General features: G+C 26.6%; 1 protein-coding gene across 2 annotated transcripts; it reads right to left on the bottom strand.

The window, feature by feature from the left end:
* Window positions 1-54: 54 nt before the first annotated feature.
* On the bottom strand, window positions 55-27,925 carry LOC112682425 (sodium-dependent noradrenaline transporter-like). 2 transcript variants are annotated; one of them, XM_025553029.1, is made up of 15 exons: window positions 27,772-27,925; window positions 15,332-15,782; window positions 15,002-15,253; window positions 14,796-14,930; window positions 6,255-6,582; window positions 4,415-4,548; window positions 4,151-4,290; window positions 3,947-4,050; window positions 3,720-3,844; window positions 3,480-3,592; window positions 3,202-3,342; window positions 2,998-3,097; window positions 2,840-2,940; window positions 1,311-1,478; window positions 1,078-1,179 (listed from the first exon to the last, which is right to left on the bottom strand). In XM_025553029.1, exons 2-15 carry the CDS (start codon window positions 15,768-15,770, stop codon window positions 1,078-1,080), a joined length of 2,382 nt encoding a protein of 793 aa, XP_025408814.1. In that variant the 5' UTR covers window positions 15,771-15,782; window positions 27,772-27,925. The 2 variants fall into 2 exon arrangements, with proteins under 2 accessions (XP_025408820.1, XP_025408814.1); XM_025553035.1 differs by lacking the exon at window positions 27,772-27,925 and having other exon boundaries at window positions 55-1,179; window positions 15,332-15,770.

The raw sequence follows: 27,925 nt of genomic DNA, 5'->3' as shown, positions 1-27,925 counted from the left end.
CATTTTAAATCAATCCATAAAAATAAGCAAATGCTTTAACTCCCGAGCCTTGGTAATAACACAAAAATACAAACAAATGATTATTTAAAATATTTTTTTCTAGATTTACTTGATGCAAAAATATCTAAAACGTCATCAAATGAAAGTTTTTTGCATATGCCATTTTCAATTGATATAACTGTTAATGCGTTCAACCTATCTTCAATCTGTGTAGATCTTAGTCAATTTTTAATTATAGCCAACTTTAAGAATGAACGTTCTGCTTCAAAATTTGTCAACGGTATTGTCAGGTATAATCTCAGTGCAATATATACATTTGAAAAAACATCAATAAGCTGTCGTTCATATAGAATTTTTGTTATAGCACCACAACTGTCAATATTTGAAGAAACTGTTTTGATATAATGATAAAAATGTGATATTCTGTTTTCAAGTTATCATCGAGATCATTATGTAAAACTGAATACTATTATTTAATGAATCAATGTCTGGGTCATTGACAGTTTTAAAGTTTACTAAAAATTTGAATTGAGTAAGAAAAAGATAATAAGAATTTAATCTTCTGTTAAGTTCAGAAATCAATTTATCTATAATAACAAAGAAAGTATCGACTTCAAACTTTTTTTTGAAAGCCATAAAATAAAACGAAATAACACAGTATATTGCGTGTTGTATGTACCTATCTAATTCAATAACATGCATATTGTCATAGACAATTATTTCAAATTATTAATATGATTGTATCTTTAAATAAATATTGTTAAAATTATATTTTTTTTAAAAAAAAAAAAAGAGTAGTAAGTAGAAAAGCTGTAAGCCCATATTATTTTTTTGGGGGTCCTCGGTTATAGCCCACTTAGCCCCCCCCTCTTAATCCGGCTCTGAATATTAATATTATCAATTTGATTAAATGAATTTATAAATATTTGTATATTATATTTTAAGGTTTTAATATAAATTGTGTTGGTAAAAAGTATACCTACTTCCTCGTGTAGTTATAGGAGGAAAAAAATTAAAAATTAAATACAAAGTAATATCGAACAATACATTTGATTTACATTTAAAATAGTAATAACATTAAATGTATAGCCAGTGCTTTAAACGGAATCTTGTGCACTCGCCCTTGTTCTTTTCCATAGACTCGTGTTCACTGGCTGGCGTAATATTATAAGCCAATCTCTGTAGGAATATAAACTTAATATTAAATCCTTATAAAAATAAAATTATATTACTGTGTATTACTTGTACTTAACATTCGTGTATAACATTATAGTAATACGCAAGTCAATTTTTTTGTGCATTTTAATTACCTTTTTAAACGAGCCATTGGCTCTACACATTTGCACTATAGCCATTCCTGGTATCATTAGTATTGATGAAAAGGCTAAAGTCCAACCTAGCCATTCAGCCCATTCTGGATACACGTAACCGTTGTAAGTCAGAGGTTGGTGATAAATCAAAGCAAAAGTCACAACACCCTGTAAATAAAAAACAATTGAATAATTATTACGTAAAATAATAATAAGATTTTGATTTTCGAATCAAATTAATTTACCGATAAAATCACTCTCATGCAATTAGTAAAGTTATAAAACATTTAATTTTTAGATATTGATATTGATAAATTAATTTCATGTCATTAATTTTATATATTTCAAATGGTTTAATATTATAAATATTGTTATTTGTTCGATTGCTATAGAGGCTGTTTTTATACAAAGTTACTGTACTTACTTTTTTTTTATTTAAAAATACATAGTTAATAATAATAAAACATCTGTGTTACACATTTTGCGAATTTGTATAATATTTTGTGCACTAAAAAAATAAAGAAAATGAAGATACTCGATTCAATTAAATTAATTGTTTAAAGACGATGAAATATTTTTTTAATTTTTTTTTTTTAGTTCCTCAGTAGTTCGCTTAATGAGTTGTAGTAATAACATTTTCGTTTTTGGATTTTTATAAAATACATATAGAAAATAAAATTATTTATAGTATACTCAATTAATGTTTTTCTTTGTTTTGTGTTTTATCAATATTTGGTTAAATTTAATTACTTTTTAAATTTCTTATAACTTTTAAAGACAAAATTACTTTTTAACTATATTTATATTGTTATAGTCAGTTATAGAGGGATATGTTTTAATATAAATCAGTTTTATCATAAATAATTCACCGCAATTATCGTATAAATCTACCTATCATAAGATAATAAATAACTATACGAATAATTATTTTAGTCTTTTTGTCAATGGATATTACATAAAATATTTTATATTATAAAAATGAACATTTATACTCTAATTTGTGATATATATTCATTTTTAGTACATGAAGTTTTTTGTAAAATATTTTTCATTGTTCACATTATGTATTCTTTGTAATTAAAACAAATATTACTTGTGTCACTAATTATATGGTTAAAGAGTGATATGAAATCATACATTTGTATTGATTACTATTCATTAATTCTTGTTAAAACTATGTAAATTTACGTATTTTCAATATTAAAGCCTTTAAGGCACATCAAGTTATTATGAACTTCTTATAATATAACTAAATATACTTAAGGACTCTGTACTGAATGTAACTTTAACAGTATTATTTAGCAATCTTAATGAATTACTTGCCAAATAAATAAAACATTTTTTAAAATTCACGTGTCAATCAATTGATCTATTTTCCATACACGAACACGTTTCTCAACAACTAGTTCCTATTGTCTTAATAATTTCGGAATTTTCCGGTTATTTTATAAATTGAAAAATTACATGTGAGAAGAAAAAATGCTTACAAATAGTAGACATTTAAATTTAAAGATTGTTGGCCAACTTACTATGATAAACATTGGACTAATAAATTTCCAACATATTCGCCAATATAACCCTGGACGGTGCCCAATCATGTTTTCCACGTCATCACAAAATTTCTCCAATCCTAAAAACAATAATACATTTGAACATCCAAAAAGAGAAAAATGATTAACTCGTTTACCGTAAAACCATGATACAGCTAAACATTCGAACAGTGCTGAACACAACAGAGATATACCAGCAGCATATGTGTCCAACAAATGAAGCATATATATGCCACCCTAAAGTTAACACGTGAGTAAAGTAAACGGATGGTTTGTGAAATAAAAATTAAACATTAAAATGTATATAGATATAATATGCATATATAATTTTCATAATTTACCGGTGTTACATTTATCAGAGCCACACAAAACGAAATACCTATGACTGCGAACGTAAAACGTTCGCGTGGCCACTTCTGTTTTTTGAAAAAACCATTAAATTCGTCCATCAGTCCAGTAATGACGCACTCTAATCCACCCATCTAAAAAAAAAAATAGATAAAATATGTACTAACCATACTGAATTGCATTGTTTGTTCGGTTTTAGCATTTATTTTAATTATTATTATTATTATGAAAATTAATTTATTTCGGTAGAAAACGGTTTAAATAATTTTACCGCAGAATCTATGCCCAACGTGATGGACATGAAAAAGAACAGCATAGCCCAAATATTGGATCCTGGTAACGTTGCCACAGCCTCAGGATACACTTGGAATACTAGACCGGGACCTAAATAATATGAATCGAAAACGTGGTAAATGATAATAACAATAATTGTAAAATAACAAATGGAACGTTCCGTTATAGATCGAAACCGCAGGGCCACAGGATGGCGCAGGTAAATATCAGAACTCACCCTCGGTGGCCACAGAACTTATAGGCTTATGTTGTTTGTGCGACATGAAACCCAAATAAGTGAATATCACAAAACCCGAAAAGAAACTGGTAAAGCAATTGACAGCCGTCGTAATCAAACAATCGCTAAATAATTAACATAATTTATACATTTACGTAATTATATTATACTCCAAGAACACCACACGCAGTCGTATTATCTACAATTTATAGATGCGCTGTACATACGTGTAGCAATTGTTTTTTATGTTATTGTATGACGCGTACGACAGGTGAACACCAAACCCGGCTCCTACTGAATAAAATATTTGAACGGCTGCGTCCACCCACACCTGCGGACGGGAGAAATATATTAATATATACGTCACGCACAATTTGAATAGCGCTCTAAACGTGGGATTATACTATCCAAGCAATATATTTAAACGTTACTTGTGTATCTAAAAGTCGGTACAGTTCCGGTTGTAAATAATAGGTGATGCCAGTTAAAGAGCCTGGCAACATGAGTCCTCTGATCAACAATATTGTCAATACCAAATAAGGCAGTGTGGCTGTGCCCCAAACGACGATACCTGAAAGTTTATATACCCCACTCAACATTCACTAAATTCGGTGTATTGAATGATTGATGTGAATGAATACGTGCACTGGGCTCATTGTGCGAGTCGTTTATCATTTTACAAATTAAGTACTTACCAGATGACTTTACACCTTTAAATAAACTCAAGTACAGCATAACGTATACGATGAATACACACAACGCCAATTGCCACTTCGGATACCCTAGTTCGTTAAGACCATCGCTCATCTGCATGCCAAGTACGCCTCGGCTTTGAAAAGGAAAAATAAAAATTTTAAATTATGACTTAAAATATATTTCGAATTATAAAAAAATCAATGATAAATTGTGACGTAGCGTGATAAATTGCAAGTTTTTATTATTTTTGAATTAATTCGCTAATAGAATACTCCGCACGATTTATTATCTACTAATATTAATCGAATTTATATTTTATTCAGTTACATTTTGATTAAGTATTTAATGATTTATTTATTTATTCACCTATAATGACTGTTGGTATTTTAAAGAAGCTTTTTTTTTACATATATATATATTTATTACTTATGTGTAACGAAACATTTAATTATCAGTTAGATGAATTATTATTTAAAATATTCATATTTCTTATACTTCTTTTAAAACAAATATTCTCTGAATAATAATACTTTTTGTAATTTACATGGATAAACGTAAATATTATTATATTTTCAATTAATATATTATTATATATTCAGTGCTGGATCTAAGTTTCAGAAATCCGGGTTATAAATACCAATTAGAAACATAAAAAAAAAGTTTATAAAAGTAACTTTTTTTTTGATTTTACGCAGAACTTTAAAATATAGGTTCAGATATTTTGATTTATAAATTTTATATCAGAAGTTTTGGAATGAAATACAATGAATAAATATAAAAAAAAAGTACAAAGAAACAAACAAAATAACGAAACAGACAATTTAAATTTAAAATTTTGGATTTAGACCCTTAGGTCTTAAAGCCCTTGTATATTGTATTCCTAGTATCCCTGCTAAATCCGGAACTGTATATATTTCATCGCAATTCGTAGAAATAAATCCGATTTTTGACCAATCGTTCTCGCTTAGAGCCAAGCATTTTAGAGCATCAAATCTTTATGACCAGCTCATAAAACTACTACTCATTCTTTATAGTTTGTAAAATGTTTAAAACTTTTGACTACTCTAAAAGTTTCTTATACATAGTAGCCTTTGTGTGTAATTTGTTTATTCATTCGAACTGAAACCTGCATTTCAATCATTAGATTTTATTATTTTAATATTTAGAAAAACCTAGAGAGAATGTCTGGTTCATAGTCCATGGAATTTTTCGCGTGAATACGTCAATACACATGACGCGCCACTTACTATGTAACAATTCCTCGGTGACCTAACTAAAATAAAACAACTAAAACCATACTCCCATATCATAATGATGCCGAGAAATCTATTTGGGAAATCAAAACAAATCACCCTGTAATTCCATTTTTATAACATTTCAGAGAATATTGTTTATTCATTTTTTCGTAATTATTTATCGTGTTATTTATAAGGAAAACAAGTAACAAAGTTACTAGTTACCATTATTTAATAATAATTTAAAGCTAGGGATGGATATAAACATACAGACCACACATTTATTTAGGGTAAATTGGTCGATCGTATATTATGTTGAAATATAATATTTAAATTATATTGTAAATTCGTCGAAATTAATTGTTTAAAAGCCCTATTTTTATCTCCAGAAAACAAATCATAATCGCATTACATCTTCTATATTTACCAAAATTAAAAAATAAAAAATTTAAATTTATTCTATATTGGTATATGTAATAAAAACTGTAATGAAATGCATTCGATTGTTAAATAAATAAATGTATGCTTTTAACTGTACTAATCGTTAGAATCTATAACCTACGGATAAAAATACAATATTAATTATTATTGAAATTTTGTTTACTGAAAATATTCGGCTGCTGGTGAACTCTGGTCGTTAAAATTACTGCCTGTATCAGATGTACCATCTAACATTACAAGTAAACTTCCGTTTGCGTGCATCCTTGGTAAATAATTATAATTTTGGTTTGAACCATTGATGACTGCTGCCCAATCGTCATCTTTTTGTTCAACGCATGAATTTGTGTTCCAGGTATTATTGCAGTGCACCCACGGTAACTGTCCCGAACTGCTTGTAGTACTCATTGCGAGAAAATACAGTGACCAACCAATGATAACATTGTAGTAAAATGAAACGTAAAATGCTACTAGCACAGCACAAAATCCAACACCTAAAAAAATAAAAATAAAATCACGTGAACCAAAAATAATATAAAAACAACAAAATTAAAGAAAATAGATATTTCAATATTTTTTTTTTAAAACTAAAAACAATAATTTTAAAAAATAATACATAAGATTTGTGATAACTCTAATAGTATATACATATGAAATAGAGAAAAATATTCTAATAAATTCAGTAGGTAATTACTGGAAAAGTATCACTATATGGCAGTACTGAAATATTGAGTAACATATTAAAAATTTGTGCAGTTGTTAAAAAAATCTTTACCTCAATTAATTCGTTCCAAATCTTACTATTCAACTTCAATAATCCAATTTTTAAAGGAAAATAGCTCACAAACTCAAATATATTTAACGAAACTTTGTTGCTGTAATAAGAATACTATGATTTTATGACTCATAATAAAACAAATAACAGTTATTTCAGACACAAAAACGTTTGATACAACAATATGTAACTAATTTCTAAATACATTATTCATTTCATTGGTTCTCACTTAATTATACATCATAGACCTTAGAAATTAATTCAATTTTCAAAAAAAGAAATATAATTGAAAAAATACTTATTTTTAAAATAATGTAAACATAAGCCATCTTATATATTAAAAAAATATATGAAAACAAAGTTAGTCAGTTAAAATCCGTCTGGCCATTCTATCCGGCCGACTTCCTTCATTTTTTTTTTTTTTTAATGAAAGGTGTTTAGACGCACATATGTCATCAATCATTGAAATTTACTCAACTCCCACCAATGCGATTCTCCCCTGTACATTTCTTATGGGTCACATTCACTCAAGCAACATTCGAATTCTCATAACTCCTCTTTTAATGAGTAGATCTTGATCGTTTTACTCTCAGAACACTCAGTGGATCAAGCTCTTTCTTTTGGGCTATTATTTACTTAAATTCCTTGAGTTCGAGGAAAATTACGCTTGCACAGTCAACTTTACATTCAATTTTTTCAAGATTTTTTTTCAATCAAACGTCTATAACTAGAGTTATAACTAACGTAGACTATTGACACAAGTCTAAGAACACTCAGTGGATCATGCTATTTCTTTTGAGCTATTAACTGCTTAAATTCTTTGAGTTTAAAAAATTTATGTGTGCACAATCAACTTTACTTTCAATTTTTTCCAATTACTGCATTCTCATTGGCCCTTACTCAGTGACATAACAAAAAATAACTCACAAACAATACTAATATTATTACTTATATTAGCTAATATTGTCTGAAAGGAAGCACTGTAAAATGATTTTATGTAATAATTACACCCTCTCATACATAGTCTATCCCAGTGGTTCCCTAGGGGCACCACGACCACTTTCTAAAGGCTCGATTGCGCCGGCACATCACGATTGCGCAATTTTTCCTTTTTGACCCAATTAATTACACCACGATTGCGCATCAAATTATGTGTATATACTATGTATAATAATTTATGTACAACATAAAATAATGTATATAATACATCATTTCTATTATTTGCATATACATGCATTAAAACTATTAATTCACAAAATGCACTTTTTCAAATAGAAATGAAAAGTTGATTGAGCTAATGATAGTTGAAATAATAATATCGACTAATGACTATCAGATAAGAAAAAAAAACAATTTTTAATAAAAAATATTTCGACTATTGACCATATCAGTATATTTATTTATTTATTTGAATATTCAACGGGCGTAAGCCCTTTAACAAAACAAGAAAGTTTATGTGAAAAGAAAAAAGGTAATGACACAAGTATAAAGAGTAATAAGAACTAAAAAGATCTATGAGTAATGAATAATGAAATAAAATAATAATACAAATACTTTTAAGATAACACAAACAATAAGAGATAAATATAACAAAATATTAAAAATATAGAATAACAAATTAAGCACCATGTTTCAAAAATAACAGTATATTATCTTTAAAAACCTAGCAAAATAAAACGAAAAAATCTAGAACCGCGTGGATTTTATTAGCAATTAAAAGTGCTCTGGAAAATAAATAAATTTTTGCCACTATTAGTAATAAATTTGGGTATATAGAACAAATCTAAATTTCATATGTTTTTACCTGGTATTTTGAAACCAATCAAACTTAAAATATCTGGACAGATTACGAACCATTTAAAATATCATAAATGAACATTATATCCAATATATTGCGTCTTATTTGAAGAGAATCAATATTTATAGAATCTTGAACCAAATGGAAAGAATCTCTTGATATTTGACCGTGAATTAAGTAAGCAATTTTTTTTAAAAATTTAAATTGAATATTATTTACATTATTAATATAAGTAGAATAATGATTAGACCAAATTAAAGAACCACATTCAAGATTTGATTTTACTAGTGAAAAATACAAGCTTTTAAGACATAAGGGATTTCTAATGTCTTTGGTATTTCTATTTATAAAACCTAACATTCTATAGGATTTATTGATTATCATATTATCATTTAATTTAAATGATAAATTAAATTCAAAATAAATAACCAAATCTTTAATTGAAAAACATCTTTTGAAATGATATTCATTAATGAAATAATTATGAAATAAAGCACTTTTACTACATGAGAAAGTTATAATTTTACATTTATCATAATTTAAAGAAAGTTAGTTACGTTTACTCCATAGAACCAGTTTATTTGAGTTAGATTGTAAAAATTTATAGTCATCAGAGGATTTAATTTGACAATAAAGTTTAACATCATCTGCAAACATTAAAATATTCACTGATTAATATTATTATGAGTGACGTAGACAGAAGAAAAATAATTCGCGAATAAATTTGTAATATCATTAATGTTATCTGCATCACTATTATCATAAGAAACAGAGAGTGGGATATTTGAACGATTTGACCTTAACGAATTAACATAATACCAAACAAATTTTACGTCAATATTGATATTGTTTTCAAATTTACAAATATGATTAGCATGGACACTATTAGATAAAGCTTTGCATTTTTTTCCGTAAATTTGAAAAAGCCAAATAATCACTTTGCAAATTAGAAATACAATATTTCTTATGAGCCTGTTTTTTTTAAATTAATCAAGTTTCTAAGAGTTGAGTTTGACCACGTTACAAATTTCGAAAGTTTTATTTTAGTTTTAATTTAATTTTAGGAATAAAAATATCAATACAATGATCTAAAATATCATGAAATTTCAAAACAGAATTTTCTGTATTTAGACCTATGAGATTTGAATTTATATCAATACTGGATAAAAATGAAATAATATCACTATAATTACAGCTATTAAAATTATAAACAGTAGGGTTATAAGGCTCAGGAACATCATTAGAAACTGTACTAGAAAATAGAAAGTCGAGTGGAGGATGATAAGAATCAATAAGAGGAGTAAGATAACAGCCTACACATATTTTATCAATTGCAGATTTAGTTAAAATTAGCTCTAGAATATCGTTGCGTGTATTTACAACATTATTAATTTGTTTTAAACCTAGATAATTTAAATACGATTGTCTTATGATATTTTCAATTTTATCATTACATAATGCATAATCAGACCACGGGAAGCCAGATAAATCAAAATCACCAATTATAAGTACATGAACAAAAGAATAATTATGTATAATATTTTCAACTGTCTCACAATGCTTCATATAAAAATTTATGTGGGTTGATGGAGGTATATACACGCAACCTAAGAGTATATAAAAGTATACCATCATACCTAATCTTAACAAAAATCTTTTGTATACCAGGGATATCATTAACATTAATTACAGAACAATCATAAATATTTTTAATTGTCAATAAAACTCGACCACCTTTACTATTAACTAAAGAATCCCTATCATTTCTAAATACATTGTAATTACAAAGGCCTATTTCAAAATTAAAAAATGTTGAGGTTTGGACCTTGATACCTCCGTATTTTTGACTATTTTCGGAATGCCTTTTATGAACTTTATGACTAATCCAATTTCACTATTTAATGTACGGGCAACCAATTCTTCACGCAGCTTCTTCATTAAATCTCTTTGATAAATAGTCCGATCCGAACTAATATTAATCCGAGAAGGAGGAACGTGTTAAGAAACTTTCCGTTTATTGTTAAGAATATCATAAATATGAGATGAAGTCGAAAATACAGCTTTAATTGGACGAAATGTATTACTTAGAAAACTATCCAAACGAATAACTTTTAATGGTACGATATCAAAGTCTAGACCAATAGAATTAATTACACTTTTAATCTGATTAAAATCATGTGCAATGCGATCTTCAGGACGATTTGAGTCACATTCATCAACATTGTAAAAAATTTAATTTGTAACTCGACTATTACGATCATTTATTTAATTTATAATAAACTCACTATCAACGGAATGACTGGAACTCGAATAGCTTAAATTTTTTAACCCTTCTACTTCCAAGAGCAGTTTATTTAACAACACTTTTAAGTTCGGCAAGTCCTTGAGACCACGATCACAACTAGCACAGAAGTATTTCAAAGTTATGTTTTTTGAAGCAATTCATTTGATTTCTGAAGTAGTAAGTCCAGAACACTTATTATGAGCGAAAATAGCACATCCATCGCATTTTATGGGTATGTCTAAATCGGCAAACTGAGTATTACATACGCCACAATTTATATCGGTAGTCATAATTAATTCAAATTTTACGTTTTAATTATAAATAAAAGAATAAGGCACAAACTCGCAATACGAACAATAGTCGTCCGTTCAGTACACTTGCCGAATGACAACTGACTATACATTTAGCATACATGTAATTTAGAAAGAAAACAATTTTTAACTAAGCCAACGATGATAATTTGTTGACAGTCCTAAGTCTGTAATAATTGGGAAGAAAAATTGTGAATTAATAGGTAATAAATTTGAGTGCATGTATATGTAAATTATATGTAAAAAGTATGTATTGTATATTATTTTATATTATACTTAAATTATTATACATAGTATATACACATATTATTATTTGGTACGCAATGGTGTTGAGATTTTATCAGGTAAAAAGGGATCGGGGCGCAATCGTGTTACAAATTTTTGCGCAACCGTGGTGTAATTAGTCGGGTCAAAAAAGGAAAAATTACGCAATCGTGATGCAGCCCGATTGCGCACATATATTTTGGCTACCTGTGACGAACTCGTTAGCTTATTATCATTGACTATTATACTCCTCATGATTATGAGAGTTGTTTACTTTTATTATTTTGTTTGATTTATTAACAATAACACTCTCTGGACATTTTTTATTGTTGCATCTAAAATTTGAACATCCACTCATTAAAACACAGTATTCACTAAATTTATAATTATCAATATTAAAACATCGTTTTCCTCACCGAGATTCAAAAATATTAGAAATTTCTTCGCTATATTAAAGTTTGCGTCGTCAATACACTAATCACCACTGTACCGTCCATATCCATAGTCCATACCTACCGAAACTTTATTAAAAGTTGTTTGGAAAGTCCAAATTTATATAATCTACAGTCTACACAGTCGATTATAAGATAATATTAAAATGATATATATGATAATTTGTACTGCAGTCTGTGACGATATATATATATATACACGTGTCATGTGTGTGAATGTGTCGTGCGCAAACGAGTTATCTATTTTCAGGTAAACGACTGATTTTGTTATGCGTAAACGAGTCGTCGATTTTCAGGTAAAAAATTTTGAATGTGCGCAAACGAGTTGCAGCGAAAAAAAGGTGTCGCGGAAAAAAAATTTTGGGAACCGCTGGTCTATCCTAATGCTGCGAAACATATATTTTAATAAACAGTCTCTATCATTTCGATATTATACTCATTTATTGATTTGTTGAAATTTGTTTATGTATTTATTCGATTGCACCTGTACTTTTTATTATTTAAATAAATTATTTATTGCAAATGTTAACTATGGGTATTCTAGTATTCTTTGAATATTCTAAATGTATATGTAAATCTAATTGAAACATAAACACTATGGTATAATATTATATCCTAAATGCACATGTAAATCTAATTGAATCATAAACGCTATAGTACAATGTATGTTTAATAAACATTGTTTATATCTTTATCTTATTTTTTCCGAAAAAAAAATAGTAATTTTATATTCAGCATGCATACTCAAACGAAAATACTATAATATTCCATGTTTAAATTCAATAAAGAATAGCACAGTTTAATTTTAACATTAAATGTCTGATAATAATACATCGTCGTGCTGAATTTTTATTCTATCCCATTAAGTCCTGGAATTTACATTACACTTTCATTACATTTTTTATTATATACTAATAAATATAATATTCAAATCAAACTTTAAGATATTATATTGTAAATTTGAATATTTTCATTTCCTAAACCAGTATTCAAACCATAAGCTATTACGGTACAAAAAAAAAGTAATAAGGCGAATTGTGTACCATCAGTTTACATTATAAAATACTCAAATCGGCCTTTTAAATTTATAAACACAATATCCTTTTTTAATCTCTTAATATACAAATTACAATAAAATAATAAAAATTAAATTAAAATTAAAAACTAATTAATGGTTAATACTCATACAAAATAAAAAAAATAAAAGTGACGATTTTATTGACTTTATATATACCTAATAATTCAATTTTAATTTGAAATCGGTCGTATTTTACAAATATAATAATATTATGGCACTAGGATATTTCGGCGAAAGTGCAAATAAATATAATTCGCGAATAAAAAATATTTTTATTATTTAAAAAAAAACAAAATTAAAAATGTAAGGTTAATATTGAATGCCAAATTGTTCAAGTAACCGATATTGTTTTTATTTAATTAGTTTACCATCTTTTTTTTAATGCTGTCTAATGTTTATTATTTTATTTTAATTTAATTTTTCTTTGTGATATTTGTCTTAAATATAGAAATATCTTATGTGCAGAAATATCCACCATTAACCAGTTTTGGTTTTGATTAGTTCGTTGACATATTCATTGTATATAAAACAGTTAAAAATATCTACTGAAATACTAGTGTCGTTACTTGTTTGATTTTTATTGCAAAATTGAATCACGTTATACTTTACAGCTAAAATTAAGTTATCGATTATTCTGCCCTAAACTTGTACATTTTTGCACATTAACAGATGCTTTATGACTGTATTAAAATCAGATCATTTTTATTTGTAGAAATAACCAATTATTGACAAATATTGTTAAGCATTTTTTTCTTTGGTTTTTATTTCACGTTTATAATGTACCAAACGTATACACTATCATAACATTCATTGTTAAATTAATCTCGGACCAAAACAGTATTCACATTAACGTGTGTCACATTAACATAAATCCATTCGTCAAAATGACCGTTTGGCAAAATGTCTTTACTCCGAAAAAGTTTTGCCGAAACATTTTTCGTCGAAATGACTTTAGCTGAAAATGCCGGTTACCTTATACTCCATGATAATCATTTATTTATTTATTTATTTATAAATACTATTATAATTTATTCCAACAAAGGTTATAAAAGATGAAAACATATTAAAAATAATTCAACAATATCATAGTCACCTAAAAATTATACTTCATTAATATAAATATCATCAATATTTAAAAAAATATTACTTCTAGGATGATCTTTTATAAAAAAAATTGAATCACCTTCATTTTTTAAAAAACAATAATTTTTTAAAACCTTATACAACACAAAAATTGAAGTATAAAATTTATCTATATTACTATATTTTTAATTCATTCTATTAATTTAATAGGTAAATAATAAAATTTACTTTATTCATTTAACATTTGATAATTCTATCAAATACGCATTAATAAATTCCATAATTTTTAAAATTATTATAATCTAAATTACGAATGTATCAAAAATTAAATCTTAATGGTTAAGATAAATTAGAAATTTTAAAATTAAGATTTAATTCATAAATACTAGTATTAGAATAATTACACATAATTATTTTAAAACAGATTTTACGAGTAGTATCTATAAGTTATTCATGATTAACTATTTAACAATAATCGTTTACTTCTTATTAAATATTGATAAATACTTTGAATTGAAATTTTCAGAAAACTAATTTTTAAAAAAAAAAAATTAATAATAATAAATTTCCAAATATTTATAATTTTACCTTAACGTTAAAATTTAAATTTAAAATAAATACTGACTTAATAGGTGTTATATAATAGTTGATTTTATGCATACCTTTAAAAAGAGGACACACGTTCTTCCACACACTTATCGGTCCTTGTCTATTAAACTGGCCTAGTATTAGTTCCATATAAAATAGAGGTACTGCACCAAATATCAACATTAGAAAATATGGTATCAAAAATGCACCTGTAACACAATAATTCCATAAAACATAAATTAAATACTCGACCGAATCGTCTTATTATATTTATTCAAACCTCCTCCATTTCTGTAACACAAGTATGGAAATCGCCATATATTCGCCAAATCAACAGCAAACCCAATAATTGATAACAAAAAATCTGCATTCCTCTCCCAAGTCTCCCTCTCGCTATCATTAGCATTTGAATTTTCTTTAAAGTCGAGTTCGTCCATTATTGTGACAACTGCCGTTGATTCAGACATCATTTTTGCGTTATTTTTAGTATCATCGGTAGATTTAGCCAGCAATAATCGTATTTCAGTGTTTTCTAAACATCGTAATTTCCAGTGTCAAATGTTATCGAAATATTAAAATTAAATGTAATTGAAAGTTTAAAAATACTTACTTTTTTTCTTTACTTCAACCTCCTTTTTATTTTGTTTTCTGAGCATTTTTTTTCGTACTTGCCTATCTTCGTCTTGATCCTCTTCGTCATCATCGTCAGCTTCTTCCACATCGTGATTTTTGCTACCGTTCCCGTCGTTTATTTGTTGGTGTAGCTCCTGTTTGTCACTATATTCGTCTTGTTCGTCGACCTGGTCATAATATTGGTCGTTCTCGGTGTCCTGTTTGTTTTGACGCCGACGCCAATAACGTTTAGTGCTACTAGCCATGCTGGTTGGAGACGAAGTGAAAAGTTGCCGAAATCTATTCACTGATGGAACCAAAAACCTCTTAATCCCACTCCTAGTAACACCAATATCATCATTATCACTGTCTACGACCTCGACGCTGGTTACGCCGTTGTTGAACATTGCTGACGTTTTCGCTGCTACACCGGCCATTCTTGGAGTTTACTGTTAAATAGTTATAAACAATATTAAAATATTCGACGATATTTATTGCAGACGATGTCACAACCATCGAATCATCGCTATTACAGGTATTTATATGCATATGTATTTATTTATTATGATATTATATATATTATATATTATATTTATTAATATACATATTTATTTATAACACGATGAATTGTAATTTCGCGTAACGATTGGCTATTGATGTTGAAACCGAACACTGATGATTATATATTATAATTTAATAATAGGAACGCGAGAACATCCTACTTCCCTAACGGGGGTTGAACTGGTGGTAGAGAGTATAATATGACTTAAATATTTTTTAAATTTTATTATTCCGGTCGTCGTTGGTGGTGTCGACGGCTGCGGTTGCGGTGACGGATTCCTGAGATTCCACAGTTACGATCATCATCGATATAGAAGGAATATACCCCTTTCCACTTCCATCGATATCCCTTAAAAGGTATGTGCACTCCTCTGCGGGTACCTTTTACTCATACACACACACACACACACACACACACACACACACACACACATACACACACACATACACACACACATATATATATATATATATAAGTGAGTCAAGGAGACGACCCGGCGGCATTTATTGCTTCTCAGCAGTGGCCCGCTAATGATTGTTCAACGAGATATATTGGCTTTGAAAGCGGGACGTAGCGAAGAGGTGGCAGGACAAAAGTTGAGTACTGAGCCCGAGGAGATGTGAGTGCGGCGGGGAAAGGAAAAAAATAAGTAGAAGAATGCGGCGGCTAAGACGATGGTATCGACGACACGAGGGCATCACGAGCGTCGCGCAGGCAAGTCGAATACCTAAACGTGTGCGAATCATCACCAGCGATGATTACCGTCCATTCCCTTCTATATAATATATCCCTCACTATATATACTTCACGCTCCTTACTAAGTCCCTACCATTCCCCGACCACCCGACTACCGCGAAACCCGTAATTCTACGCGGCTGTACACGAGAGTGCTATATATTATTATTAGTGCTTTCTCTACTAACTAAAATGTGATGCCGTATATAGTAGTAGTATGTTCCCCCTTCGACGGTGACTAACAAGACCACGGTGTGTGTGTCCTTGGCATTTTTATATTCGCCAACGGGTAACGGAGACGTCTTATATTAAATACGCATACACGCCGTCATTGACAACGACGGACGACCGCCGTCTATATCCAAGTCATCGAGCCTATCATATCGAAAAAATAAAAAATAAAATAAAAAAGTAAATAACCTCTACGGTTTAGGTATTCATAAAACACACATATACGTGTGACACCTCGGCGACTGAAGAACGTAAACGTTTCTGGAATATCATTATATTTTGAATATTATGTATGCATTACCTGTGATAATTTATGATACACGCGGTTTAGGTATCTATTTATTTAAAACCATATGAATGAATGACCTATTGAACTTATTTTTTGCAATAAAAAAAAAAAAAATGATTTATTCAAAAAGAACTCGGTAGATCGCTATTTCTTCAATACTTATCCCAGTTTAAAACAGCAATAGCGAAACAATACATTATTTTATTTGAGAGGAATGATTTTTAAATACAAGTACCTAACATTAATACAAATTAACTGCAAATTAATGCATCTTTAAAGCGGAAAGAACTAATTCTATGCAAACTGAAGTTCTATAAATATTTTCATACAGTTAATATAGAAATCCGATAAAATAAAATGAAATATAAAATGTATAAATTATAACTAACAACTTATCCGTAATAAGTATAATAATGGTTAATAAATATAAGTGTTAAATTTTTGAAGTAGCATTACTAGATGGGGCCTTAAATAAATCTGTCAGCTCTGTAAATATTTTATACATTACTCATAGTGTACATTGAAAATATTCGTCTTTCTTAATGAAAAAAAAAAAAAAAAGGTTTCACATTTAAATGCTGCAATCCTAAGACATAGCTTTTCGGCTAAAAGTTTTAAATGAAACTTATTTATTATTTATAGATAATTTTATATACTTTTAGCGTATGCATATACATAATTAAAAAAAATGTAAGTAAAATAAAACCAATTATTTCAATTATGAATTTATTAAACATGATAATAAATAAAAAAAAAAAAAACGTACTTAACAAATTTTTGTATCAAAAGTACGAACGATTAGTATAATATAATTATTTTATAATATTTTAGTGTACTCAAAACTTTAGAAGGCATAGTTCTAAGAAAATGAATTTCAGCTGTTGTAAATTATTTAAATCTTTATTTTTAATGAAGCGGTTAGAAACTTTGTTAATACTTTTGTAGACTATTATTAAGAGCATTATTGCGATTAAAATTAATTCTTTAAGGCATTTTTGACAATTTATAAATACATATTTTCATGTTTAAAGAACATTCATTAATTTGTTTTAAAATTTAAATCTAATTATAAGTTATAATCAGTTGAATTCAATAACATTTTTAAATTTTATTTTATCCTATTTACCAAAAAAATATAAAAATATCTATAAAAAAAGCTCAAATCTTCTCCCCCCCTACAGTACATCTCCTGGATACCACTATAATTATGTATATTCGAAACATGAAGTTACGTTTAATACACTAATAGTTTGTTTACACCTATATTAATATAGTATTCATATTGTATCATCATATACTGTTTATAGCATAAATTACATTATAATGAACACGCCGATAACGATTTTTTTGATACATGAAACCATAAAAATAATGTTTAATTACATGCGTGACAAAGTTCTCAAAAATTAAGTGCGCTACGAATAATACTTTTCCGTCAAATATTATTACTTACAATATTAAGAATCTATAATGCATCTTTATTTATAATTATTCATAAATTCCTCTTAAATGGCATGTGTGGCCTAAAATAGTTTTACCCATCCTCGTTTATGAATAAATCATTTTGCTGACACGTTATTTATATTAAAACTGATCGAATAATTATATTTTATTCTAATGATCGTTGATTAAAATTGTAATAAAACAATAATATGGAAAAAAATTATTCCAGACTAGACATTACTAGACCCGTTAAAATTGACCCATTACCTACAAAAATTAAATAATAATATAATGTAATAGTATAAGTAGTCATAGTTAATAATGTTCTTCCCAACTTTCATACTATTTATTGTTTATCCGATTACTTGAACCCTCCAATGTATATTTAATAATTAAATTTTCATAAATTATATTTAATCGTTTTACCATTATGACCTGTGTAAAACAAAAATTGATTGTAAATTACCTTGAATTACATGTAATATGAATGCTTTATTATTTGTTTATAAATTGGTGTTTTTATTATTACTTTTTAAATTAAATACAATATTTATATGAAAAAAGTTACTTATTATGAAAAATAATTGTTCTCTATTCTCAAGGTTCTGAGAAAAGTATTTTCGTACCTACTTTAAAATGTTTTATACTGGCAGAATTTTCGTTAATTTATTAACTAGAGCTGTTTAAAAATTGACTAGAGAAAAAAAGGTAAAATATTTCATCTATTTTTAATTTATCGCTTTATTTCTCGTATCTAAAATGTATTAAATTAAATTTTATGTACTATTTATTAATTATTATACATACACCATTTTCTTACATCAAAACATCCAGGAATATATATTTATTTGAACATTTATTAAAAAGCCTTAATTATTAGTACTTGAAATCATAATTTTAAAAAATAAATAAAGAATAGCATTTAAAGAATTCCTACAAGGAAAACATGAATTAGAGCAACAATTATTTATAAAATCAAAAAAACAAATTATGGTTAATACCATTAATTTTATGGTATACAGATACACCATCCTATTGTCAATGTTGGTAGTGCCTATGTATATACAACCATAAGACTTTATTGTAATCAATTACATTGAACTTGATAAAAACATGTTTTTATCATAAGACAAATATTATACATTTTTTTTTTTTTAATAAAAAAACCTATTTTTATCAAGTTTATGTGTGTGTTTTATTTTGTCTTAAGACATGATCTTGACAAAAGGTCATTTTATGAATTTTTCAACTAATAATTTAAAAAATACTGAAGATTAGATAACTACAAAATACATGGAAATATTTACAAATTTCGACAAATTTAAATTCTTTTTGACCCAATTCAAAAAATAATATTCATTGAAAAGATTTTGATTGTAATCTCATTTTTTATAGATAAATGAAATTTTTTTAAATTTATTTTCGTAAAAGGCCGACGAAAATATTTTTTTTTTTCTACTTTAATTCTTGAAAATATAATTCAATATTTTTCATATAATTTTCTTACTTGAGTAGCAATATAAAAAATGTATTTAGTCAAATCTATAGTCTATTTACAATAAATTAATATAACTAATATTATTGATTTAATAAAATCAAAATCTAAAGGTCATGTACCTATAACTGATTTATTTTTATTTTTTAATAAAACTCTGTTTCACCAACCTGATTATGAAGTTATTAGGAATTTATCTTTATTTAGTAACATATCTTAATATTAGACATATAAAGGCTATGCACTCATCTAATCTGAATTTCATCCATCAACATTTTTTGAAATTAACAGTACATTGATTCCAAATTTGTATAAACAAATTTTCTATATCAGTCACCCGTCTCTGTATCTCGACATTTTCAACTGATTGAAATGTTTTTTTTTTTTTTTTAATTTCATTCAATTATAACTGCGTTCATAATCGTCTTGTTATTACAATATTATTGTTATAAATTTAAATTATATATTATACGATATAGTATCGTATACAATGTATCGTATAAAATAATGTAATTTGTGAGTACAAAATAAAAAGAAATAAAAATTGAAAAAATTTTTTATTGTACATGGACATTATTAATAACATTTAATATTATAAATGTCATGAATGAAAAATATTTATAATATATAAAATTCAAAATTATAAATGATTTAAGTTATGCTTATCTTTTTTATTAATACTATAAACTTACCCATTTATAACATGATATTTATATTCAATAAACATACTTTCTTTGACATAATTAATCAAGTAATGTATTACTTAATATCACATCCAGTATCGTGGAACTTCTAAAATTTTACTCAGGCCAAATATAAATACAATGACCTCAACAACTCCAACGACCACAAGCCTACATTTTTACTTTGTATAGGAAAATAATTTGTGCTCTCAAATTACAAGTATCAGGCATGATTCATACTAATCAGATAAATACCGACAGACACCGTACTGTACCGTAAAATATCTTATTATATGTTTTAATTTCGGTAATTCACATTTGAACATTTCTGTTCTGTTCATAAACGTACCGATCCGACAGAATCCATCCGGAATTCCTCGCGAGAATAACTGCAAAGTCAGAATATTGCAAAGTGCAAACTCCCATAGAACGACCCATGTGATCCTCAGCTTAATTTTAAAAAAATATGGTCAGGCCACGGCCTGACCTAAGCATAGGATTTGGCACCACTGGTGCTAGCTAGCTATGACATTATAATTACATTTTATATGATTTTTTTTTACTTCTTTAAAATATTGTTAAGTTATTTGTTATTTCGAAACTGTCCTATGTATGTAATAATTTATCATTAAGTATATTTTCAAGATTAAAAGAACATCAAGTATAATACTTTTAAATTAATCATTGGTTTTTTAGTTGACTTATCGTTAATTTCATGATGTTGACGTAATATATTTGTAAATGAGAAATATTACCCTATTTGTGTAATATATAATGCACTCAAACACAGAAATATATTAAATTTAATGGTTAAAATAGTAATTTTTAACTACCGATTTTCCATTCAGTAACCAAATTACAAAAATGTTCAAATTTTATCCATCCTTTTATATATGTTTACGTTAATGCATTTATGCACAATTATACTGTTATGAATTACAAAGAAAACTTTATAGCCGACGCCAAAGATATCAATCTGCGTCATAAAAGTTCTGATACAATTAGTCAATCAATCAACACACAATGATAGTATAATAAGGAATCAATCTTGGAACACAACACGACATCATATTTTATAAAGTCGGTAAGCGCATATCATGTATTTTTTAAATACTACCATTTTACTACAACTCGCAAGTATGTATAATAATGACTTATAAAACTATACATTTTGTTATATGCTTATATTCAACACATATAATAGATTAAAAATCGTATTTTAAAGTTTTAATAATAAAATTAAAAATTAAAAATATTAATATATGTAATAAAAATATTCATATTAAAAACAACAAAATAAATTAAACCAAGACAGAGTGATATTTTTGTTTATACGTGTCATTGTTGTCATTCCAGTGAGGTGCAAGTTAGGCGAATACTTTTTTTCTTTATTTTTTTTTGCCTTCATTAAAAGCGAATACTTTTCTATAACATAAAAGTAGATATATATGTTATCACCTAATAACGATGATAATAATGATAGTAAATCTATGAACCGTATATCAATTGTTTAATTATATTCACAGGTAAAATCATTATTGACTGCTTTTTAACAACCCAAAGCCAACAACATTATTTCTTAAACGCATAGAATCTAAATTAATTTAAATTAATTTAAAAATCAAAAATTTCAAAACATTAACAGTTTTAAAAACCATCATCTGAATTTTTTTATTATAAATCCTAGTCTTAGTAATAATGATAAACGATTTAAAATACTATTATATTATAATGAACTATTTAACTTCTAACCATACTTATTAGTATATATTATACTCTCCCGGTAGTTTTCATATCATAGTAATACTCATTTCTATTACATTAAATAAACTAGATTATACTTTAATCAAAAAAGCAATTAAGTGTAAAATGTATAATTTGTATTCCTTACACCATAATATACGATACACCTTAATTGATTCTAAGCTTAAAGTTGGCAATAATAAGTTTCAATGATTGCATATTTCAAAATAAAATTTAAAAAAATTAATATATTTTATGTTTTCTTAACTTAATATAGTTAGCTAAGTTGAGCTAATTACACTACTATATAAAAAGTAGAAATTGTGCCCCCGGGAAAAATGTATCTTTTCAAAAGTATTAAAAATACTTTGTAAATATCTCAAAATGATACACGTATAGATTTTAGTAACCCTGCATCAGTCACTTTGTTTAATATCACACAAATAGTCGCACGTCTACATATGTAGAACAATTGTTGTCATTTATAATTTGTTATTGCAACTTAATGAAATGACAAACATATTTAATCACTTATTATATAAAAATATATATGAATTGAAACCCCTGCATACATTTTAAAATATAATTAAAAATAATGCATAGGTAACTGAAACATAATGTGTATTAAATCATTTTTTGATAACTTGTAGTGTTTTGCAATTATAAAGTAATATTATATAATATAATAACTATATAATATAACATTATATGCTATTTAACATAAAAAACAACATTTAACTATATGTTATTCAACTGAACATAATTATCAAATACAATAACATAGAAATGATTTGATAGTTTATAATACGTTTTTGATTCCTGAGATATGAAAGACTTCTGAAAATGCAGTACACTAAGTATATTGTAATTAAAAAACATACAAAAAATTCCGTAATAAATAATTTGATTATGATTAAAAATTTAAAAATAAAAATTTGTAGTTTACAATAATTAACTAACACTAATTTATGAAAATTTATGAAATAATACAGAAAACTTTAATTTATCAATTGTGAAATCTGAATAATAAAAACCACCATGAAATCTTATAACAATAATATCAGTTATTATTGTATTACCAGCGTATATAATATAGAACTTATTAACTAATATATTGTATTGATTAGATTTTTCTATAACATGAAAGCAAATAACTTAATTAGAATTTATCATGTTTGATTAAATAATTATGTCTTTTTCCAGCGCAATCACAATTAGTCAGTTTAAGCATTTAAGTCATAATTTGATGATTTCTATTCACTATACAATAAAAAAAAAAAAATTAGGTATTATTAAATCATATTCAAGCACGTTTACTTACTGCGCTGTTATTAGTACACAATACTAACCAGCAGACAACATACAACTATATATGTATGTGATTGTGTGTGTGTATGTTTATGAATACAAATACATACATATATCGTGTATATACTATAAATATTGTACATATGTCGATATGCATTTAAGAACACATTATTAAAATTATCCTACATTAAATTGTCACCTTTATGACGTATTTATATATATATATATATATATATATATATATCGTATTATATCGATCAAACAACGCATTACAAACTGCAGGGGTAAGATGACAAATCGTTTTTTTTTTTTTTTTTTTTAATTATCTTCCCAGTTATAACAATACACGTAGTGTACGAAATGTACGAATTAATACGTTATTTTGTGCTACTCGGTTGATTTTATGAAACACACAAACTTTATATCCATCGGGGTGTTGTTACATATTATTAGTATTATTATTATCATTATTGTAGAATAAAACATGCAGTGATCAGAATATATACTTGTATGCATACGTCATACACGCACGATCGGGTCGAATTATTCGCGTTGCTATTCGCATAAACCGCCACCAGCCCATGATCGCCGGTGGCGTGTATAATCGAAAACAACCGTAGGGTATATAATTACAAACATGCTATTACAACAGACCAGTAGTAACTACCTATGGTAGTGGTTGTAGTATTTCAATAATCAGACCGGACTATATACAAAAGATAAAATGACGGTTTATACTATCATATAAAATCTAACCGTGAATGATTTTCAAACAATACTCACAAAACATATATACTACCACGCACGGAAAATGCGTTTTGTGGGTTACACGATTATTATTATTAATATTATTTGAATTGATGTTAAAATTATTAATTTTATATATTTTTTTATCGAATACAAACCGAATTTGCAAGCAGCTAATCAATATCCAGTTTAATGTTGTCTAAGAGTAAAATAGTCGACAACATAGGTAGTATCTAAACTGATACCTGCAGCATCCAACTAGAGCACAATATACAAAGACGCATGAATGGTTTATGAGCTGATTATGCCTAGGCTGCATTAGATATTTTTTTCAGGACGTTTATTTATATGTGCATTTACCGGGAAAAGGGGATTAATTCTACCGACATTTTCATAGCTAAGGTATTATACAAAAAAAAAAGTTAAATAATAAAAATTGACTTTTTAATTTTAAAGCACTAAAACGTAAAAAAAAAAATAATAAATTATTTGATTTATATTTACGGAAATAATACGTTTTTCAGTTTATTGAAACAAAATGGTGTCAAAATATAATTTTTATAATATTTACAAACTTTTACAGAAAATGTATGATTGAGACCAAAATAATTATAAACAAGACCGGAAATCGTGTCCATCCGCATCTATGTGAGTGAATAATGTATAAAGTGCATAATAAGTATCTATTTATCATTGCAATATAACGTACATTTTCAAAGAACTAAGGTTATATCCGGTTACTAAAGTACAAGAATCTGTTTACTTCAGAAATGAAAGGACGTCGTTTAAATGTAATGCATAATATTCGGTTAATATTCATGTTTTATAACTTTGAAAAAAATTTTTTAATAATTTATAATGAACCAATCCATTTATAAAAACAAACAAATGCACTTATATTGTTTTATCATAACAATGATTTGACCCATTTTTAGGGTGGAAAAAACCGACAATAAACCAGAAAACTAACAAATCACAAAACATTCAATAATTCCGTGAGTTAGGTGTATTATGAAAATAAAAATTAAATCAAATCAAATTTCAATAGTTAAATATGATTACCTATTGGAACTAATTACAGGTAGTTATACCAACAAGCATACGGTATGATTATTATTATTTATTGCCTACTACAGTGGAATGCGTAAAGTGCACAGTAATTGGTGATTAACTGACCATGGGGTGGAGGTGTGATGAGTGTCAGCAACTTTAATTAAAATAACCGGAATAATAATACACGAATACGCCTATCATAGTTATTCACAAACATTTCATAATAGTTATAAACTAACATAGTTCAACTGTGTTATTGTAAATCATCCGTCATGGAGTCGACACTCTTCTTTTTTATTTTCATCTTATTTCAACAAAAACATTTAATAATACTGTATCCGAACCCTATTATACTTATACTTGAGGTCCAAATACCCCTTGACCTCTTTCCGTTTGGGGATCTCTTACGTAATATTTTATTAAATGCAAAATATAGCATACTAAAAGTACAATATATTTGATGTGTCAATAACGTAGAATATTTTAAATACTTAAATTGGTAATGATAAAATACAACTGCAATAGATAACATGTTTACGTGATTTAATACACTATTTGTTCACATTTGTTTTAATAATTTCCTACTTCTATTCCAATTGATCATTCAAAAGTTACAAAGAACTTTAACTCATATTATGACCAAGCATTCTATAAATTGCAAAAAATATCAATTTTGTACCACACGTAACAAGTAAAATGCCTTTTATAAAATACAATTTTATTTTCATTATAATTTCAATAAAACTTAACATTTTTTAAATAAATAATACCTGTTTATTTAATTTACTGAAAATTAGATTATTAGCTAATATTACTAACGGAGAGCATTTTATTTAAAATTCTGATGAAAAAAAAATCTGTAAGATATAACACATACATAAAATTGGCGGGAATATACATTGATTCAGTGAAGACTATAAAAACTGAATATTTATTTAAGTTTATCCCTATTAGTACAAGTATTTTAAGTGCAATGTTGTTATATTCAGTGGCGTATTTACGGGGAGGGGGTCCAGGAGTACTGGATCCCCCCAGAACCTATCCAAAAAATAAAATAAAATGTTTACATATTTGCAGAATTGGCTATGTTAAAAATTCACAGGGAAGTTGAAATTACTATTGATGAAGTGATAGAGGAGTTGGCCAAAAAAATCGAGACAACTAGAATTTATTTAATAACAATACTTTATAATATATAATGTAAATACAATATATAGGTATATATATAAATAATATTACATAAGACTATACGATTATTACATTATATATTTAGTTAAACTTCCTCCAAAAAACTGCATAAGGATGTAACTATTACAATATAATATATAGTTTATATTAGTTATGTATAAACTGTGGATCCCCCCCCCAGAAAAAATTGAAAATACGCGACTGGTTATATTGTTTTTAATATTATTTACAATAGTTATGAATTATTGTATTCATAATACGTCTTTTGTCTAAACTTATTTTAAACGTTAAGTGTTAATAAAAAAAATTAATAAATAAATGCACTACTTAAATTTTATAAAATAATTTATTAAAATAATTTTTGACATTTTTAAAAAATAAAAATAAATGTACTTTTTGTAATAAATATTTATATATATATATATTTTTTTTTTACATTAAAATAAAAAAAGGTGACATACGTATCAAAACATTGTATCCCTTTAATTATAAAAAAAACTTCAAAAATGTACTGTTAAAAATATTAAATATAATAGTTTTTTAATTTACAACTACCTTAGTATATTTATTTCAAAATAATTGTGCATATTTATGTATTTCTATTTCCTAAGTATAAAATATATTTCAGAGCATTAAATATTTTAGAAGAAATTAATCACACACTCAAAAAGAATAAAATTATAATTTTTCAAAGTCTAAATATAATACCTGGATTAAAATAATTAATTTCTTATTTTAAATAACTGAAATTAAATGTTTTAAAACAATTAAAATTAATTACCGCGTATTTGAGTAACTGAGTATATATTTTTTTTGTTTGGTTGTAATTTTATCACTCTCAATGAACAAAAAAAAAAAAAATACATAAACGCTTCACTTAAAAATTCTTAAATGTATTTTCATAAAACAGGTGTTAACTTTCATTTAAATAAATGATATAATTGTTTGTGTTTCAACTTACCTAATCGAAAGTTATCAATATCTCTCAATGGTTTTGCACCTTTTAAAAAAAATAATCAAAGTTATAAGCACCACTATAATTAAAACTTCTATTAAAGTGCATTATTCCAGAGACGACCGCCTCGTACGAGCCACAGCGACGGAAAGAACACCCT

Source organism: Sipha flava, unplaced genomic scaffold (assembly GCF_003268045.1).
Source record: "Sipha flava isolate LNK unplaced genomic scaffold, YSA_version1 103_pilon_pilon, whole genome shotgun sequence".
Classification (NCBI taxonomy): domain Eukaryota; kingdom Metazoa; phylum Arthropoda; class Insecta; order Hemiptera; family Aphididae; genus Sipha; species Sipha flava.
Note: the sequence above shows the minus strand (reverse complement) of the source record. Positions and strands in the feature narration are given on the sequence as shown.

Bases quoted from the DNA above. Each gene is read 5' to 3' on its own strand.
- LOC112682425 (XM_025553029.1), bottom strand. From the start codon at position 15,770: ATGGCCGGTGTAGCAGCGAAAACGTCAGCAATGTTCAACAACGGCGTA. The intron at 4,051-4,150 runs GTAACGTTTAAA...TCCCGTCCGCAG, and splicing joins ACCGACTTTTAGATACACAA to GTGTGGGTGGACGCAGCCGT. The intron at 3,343-3,479 runs GTAAAATTATTT...TTTTTTTTTTAG, and splicing joins CGTTGGGCATAGATTCTGCG to ATGGGTGGATTAGAGTGCGT.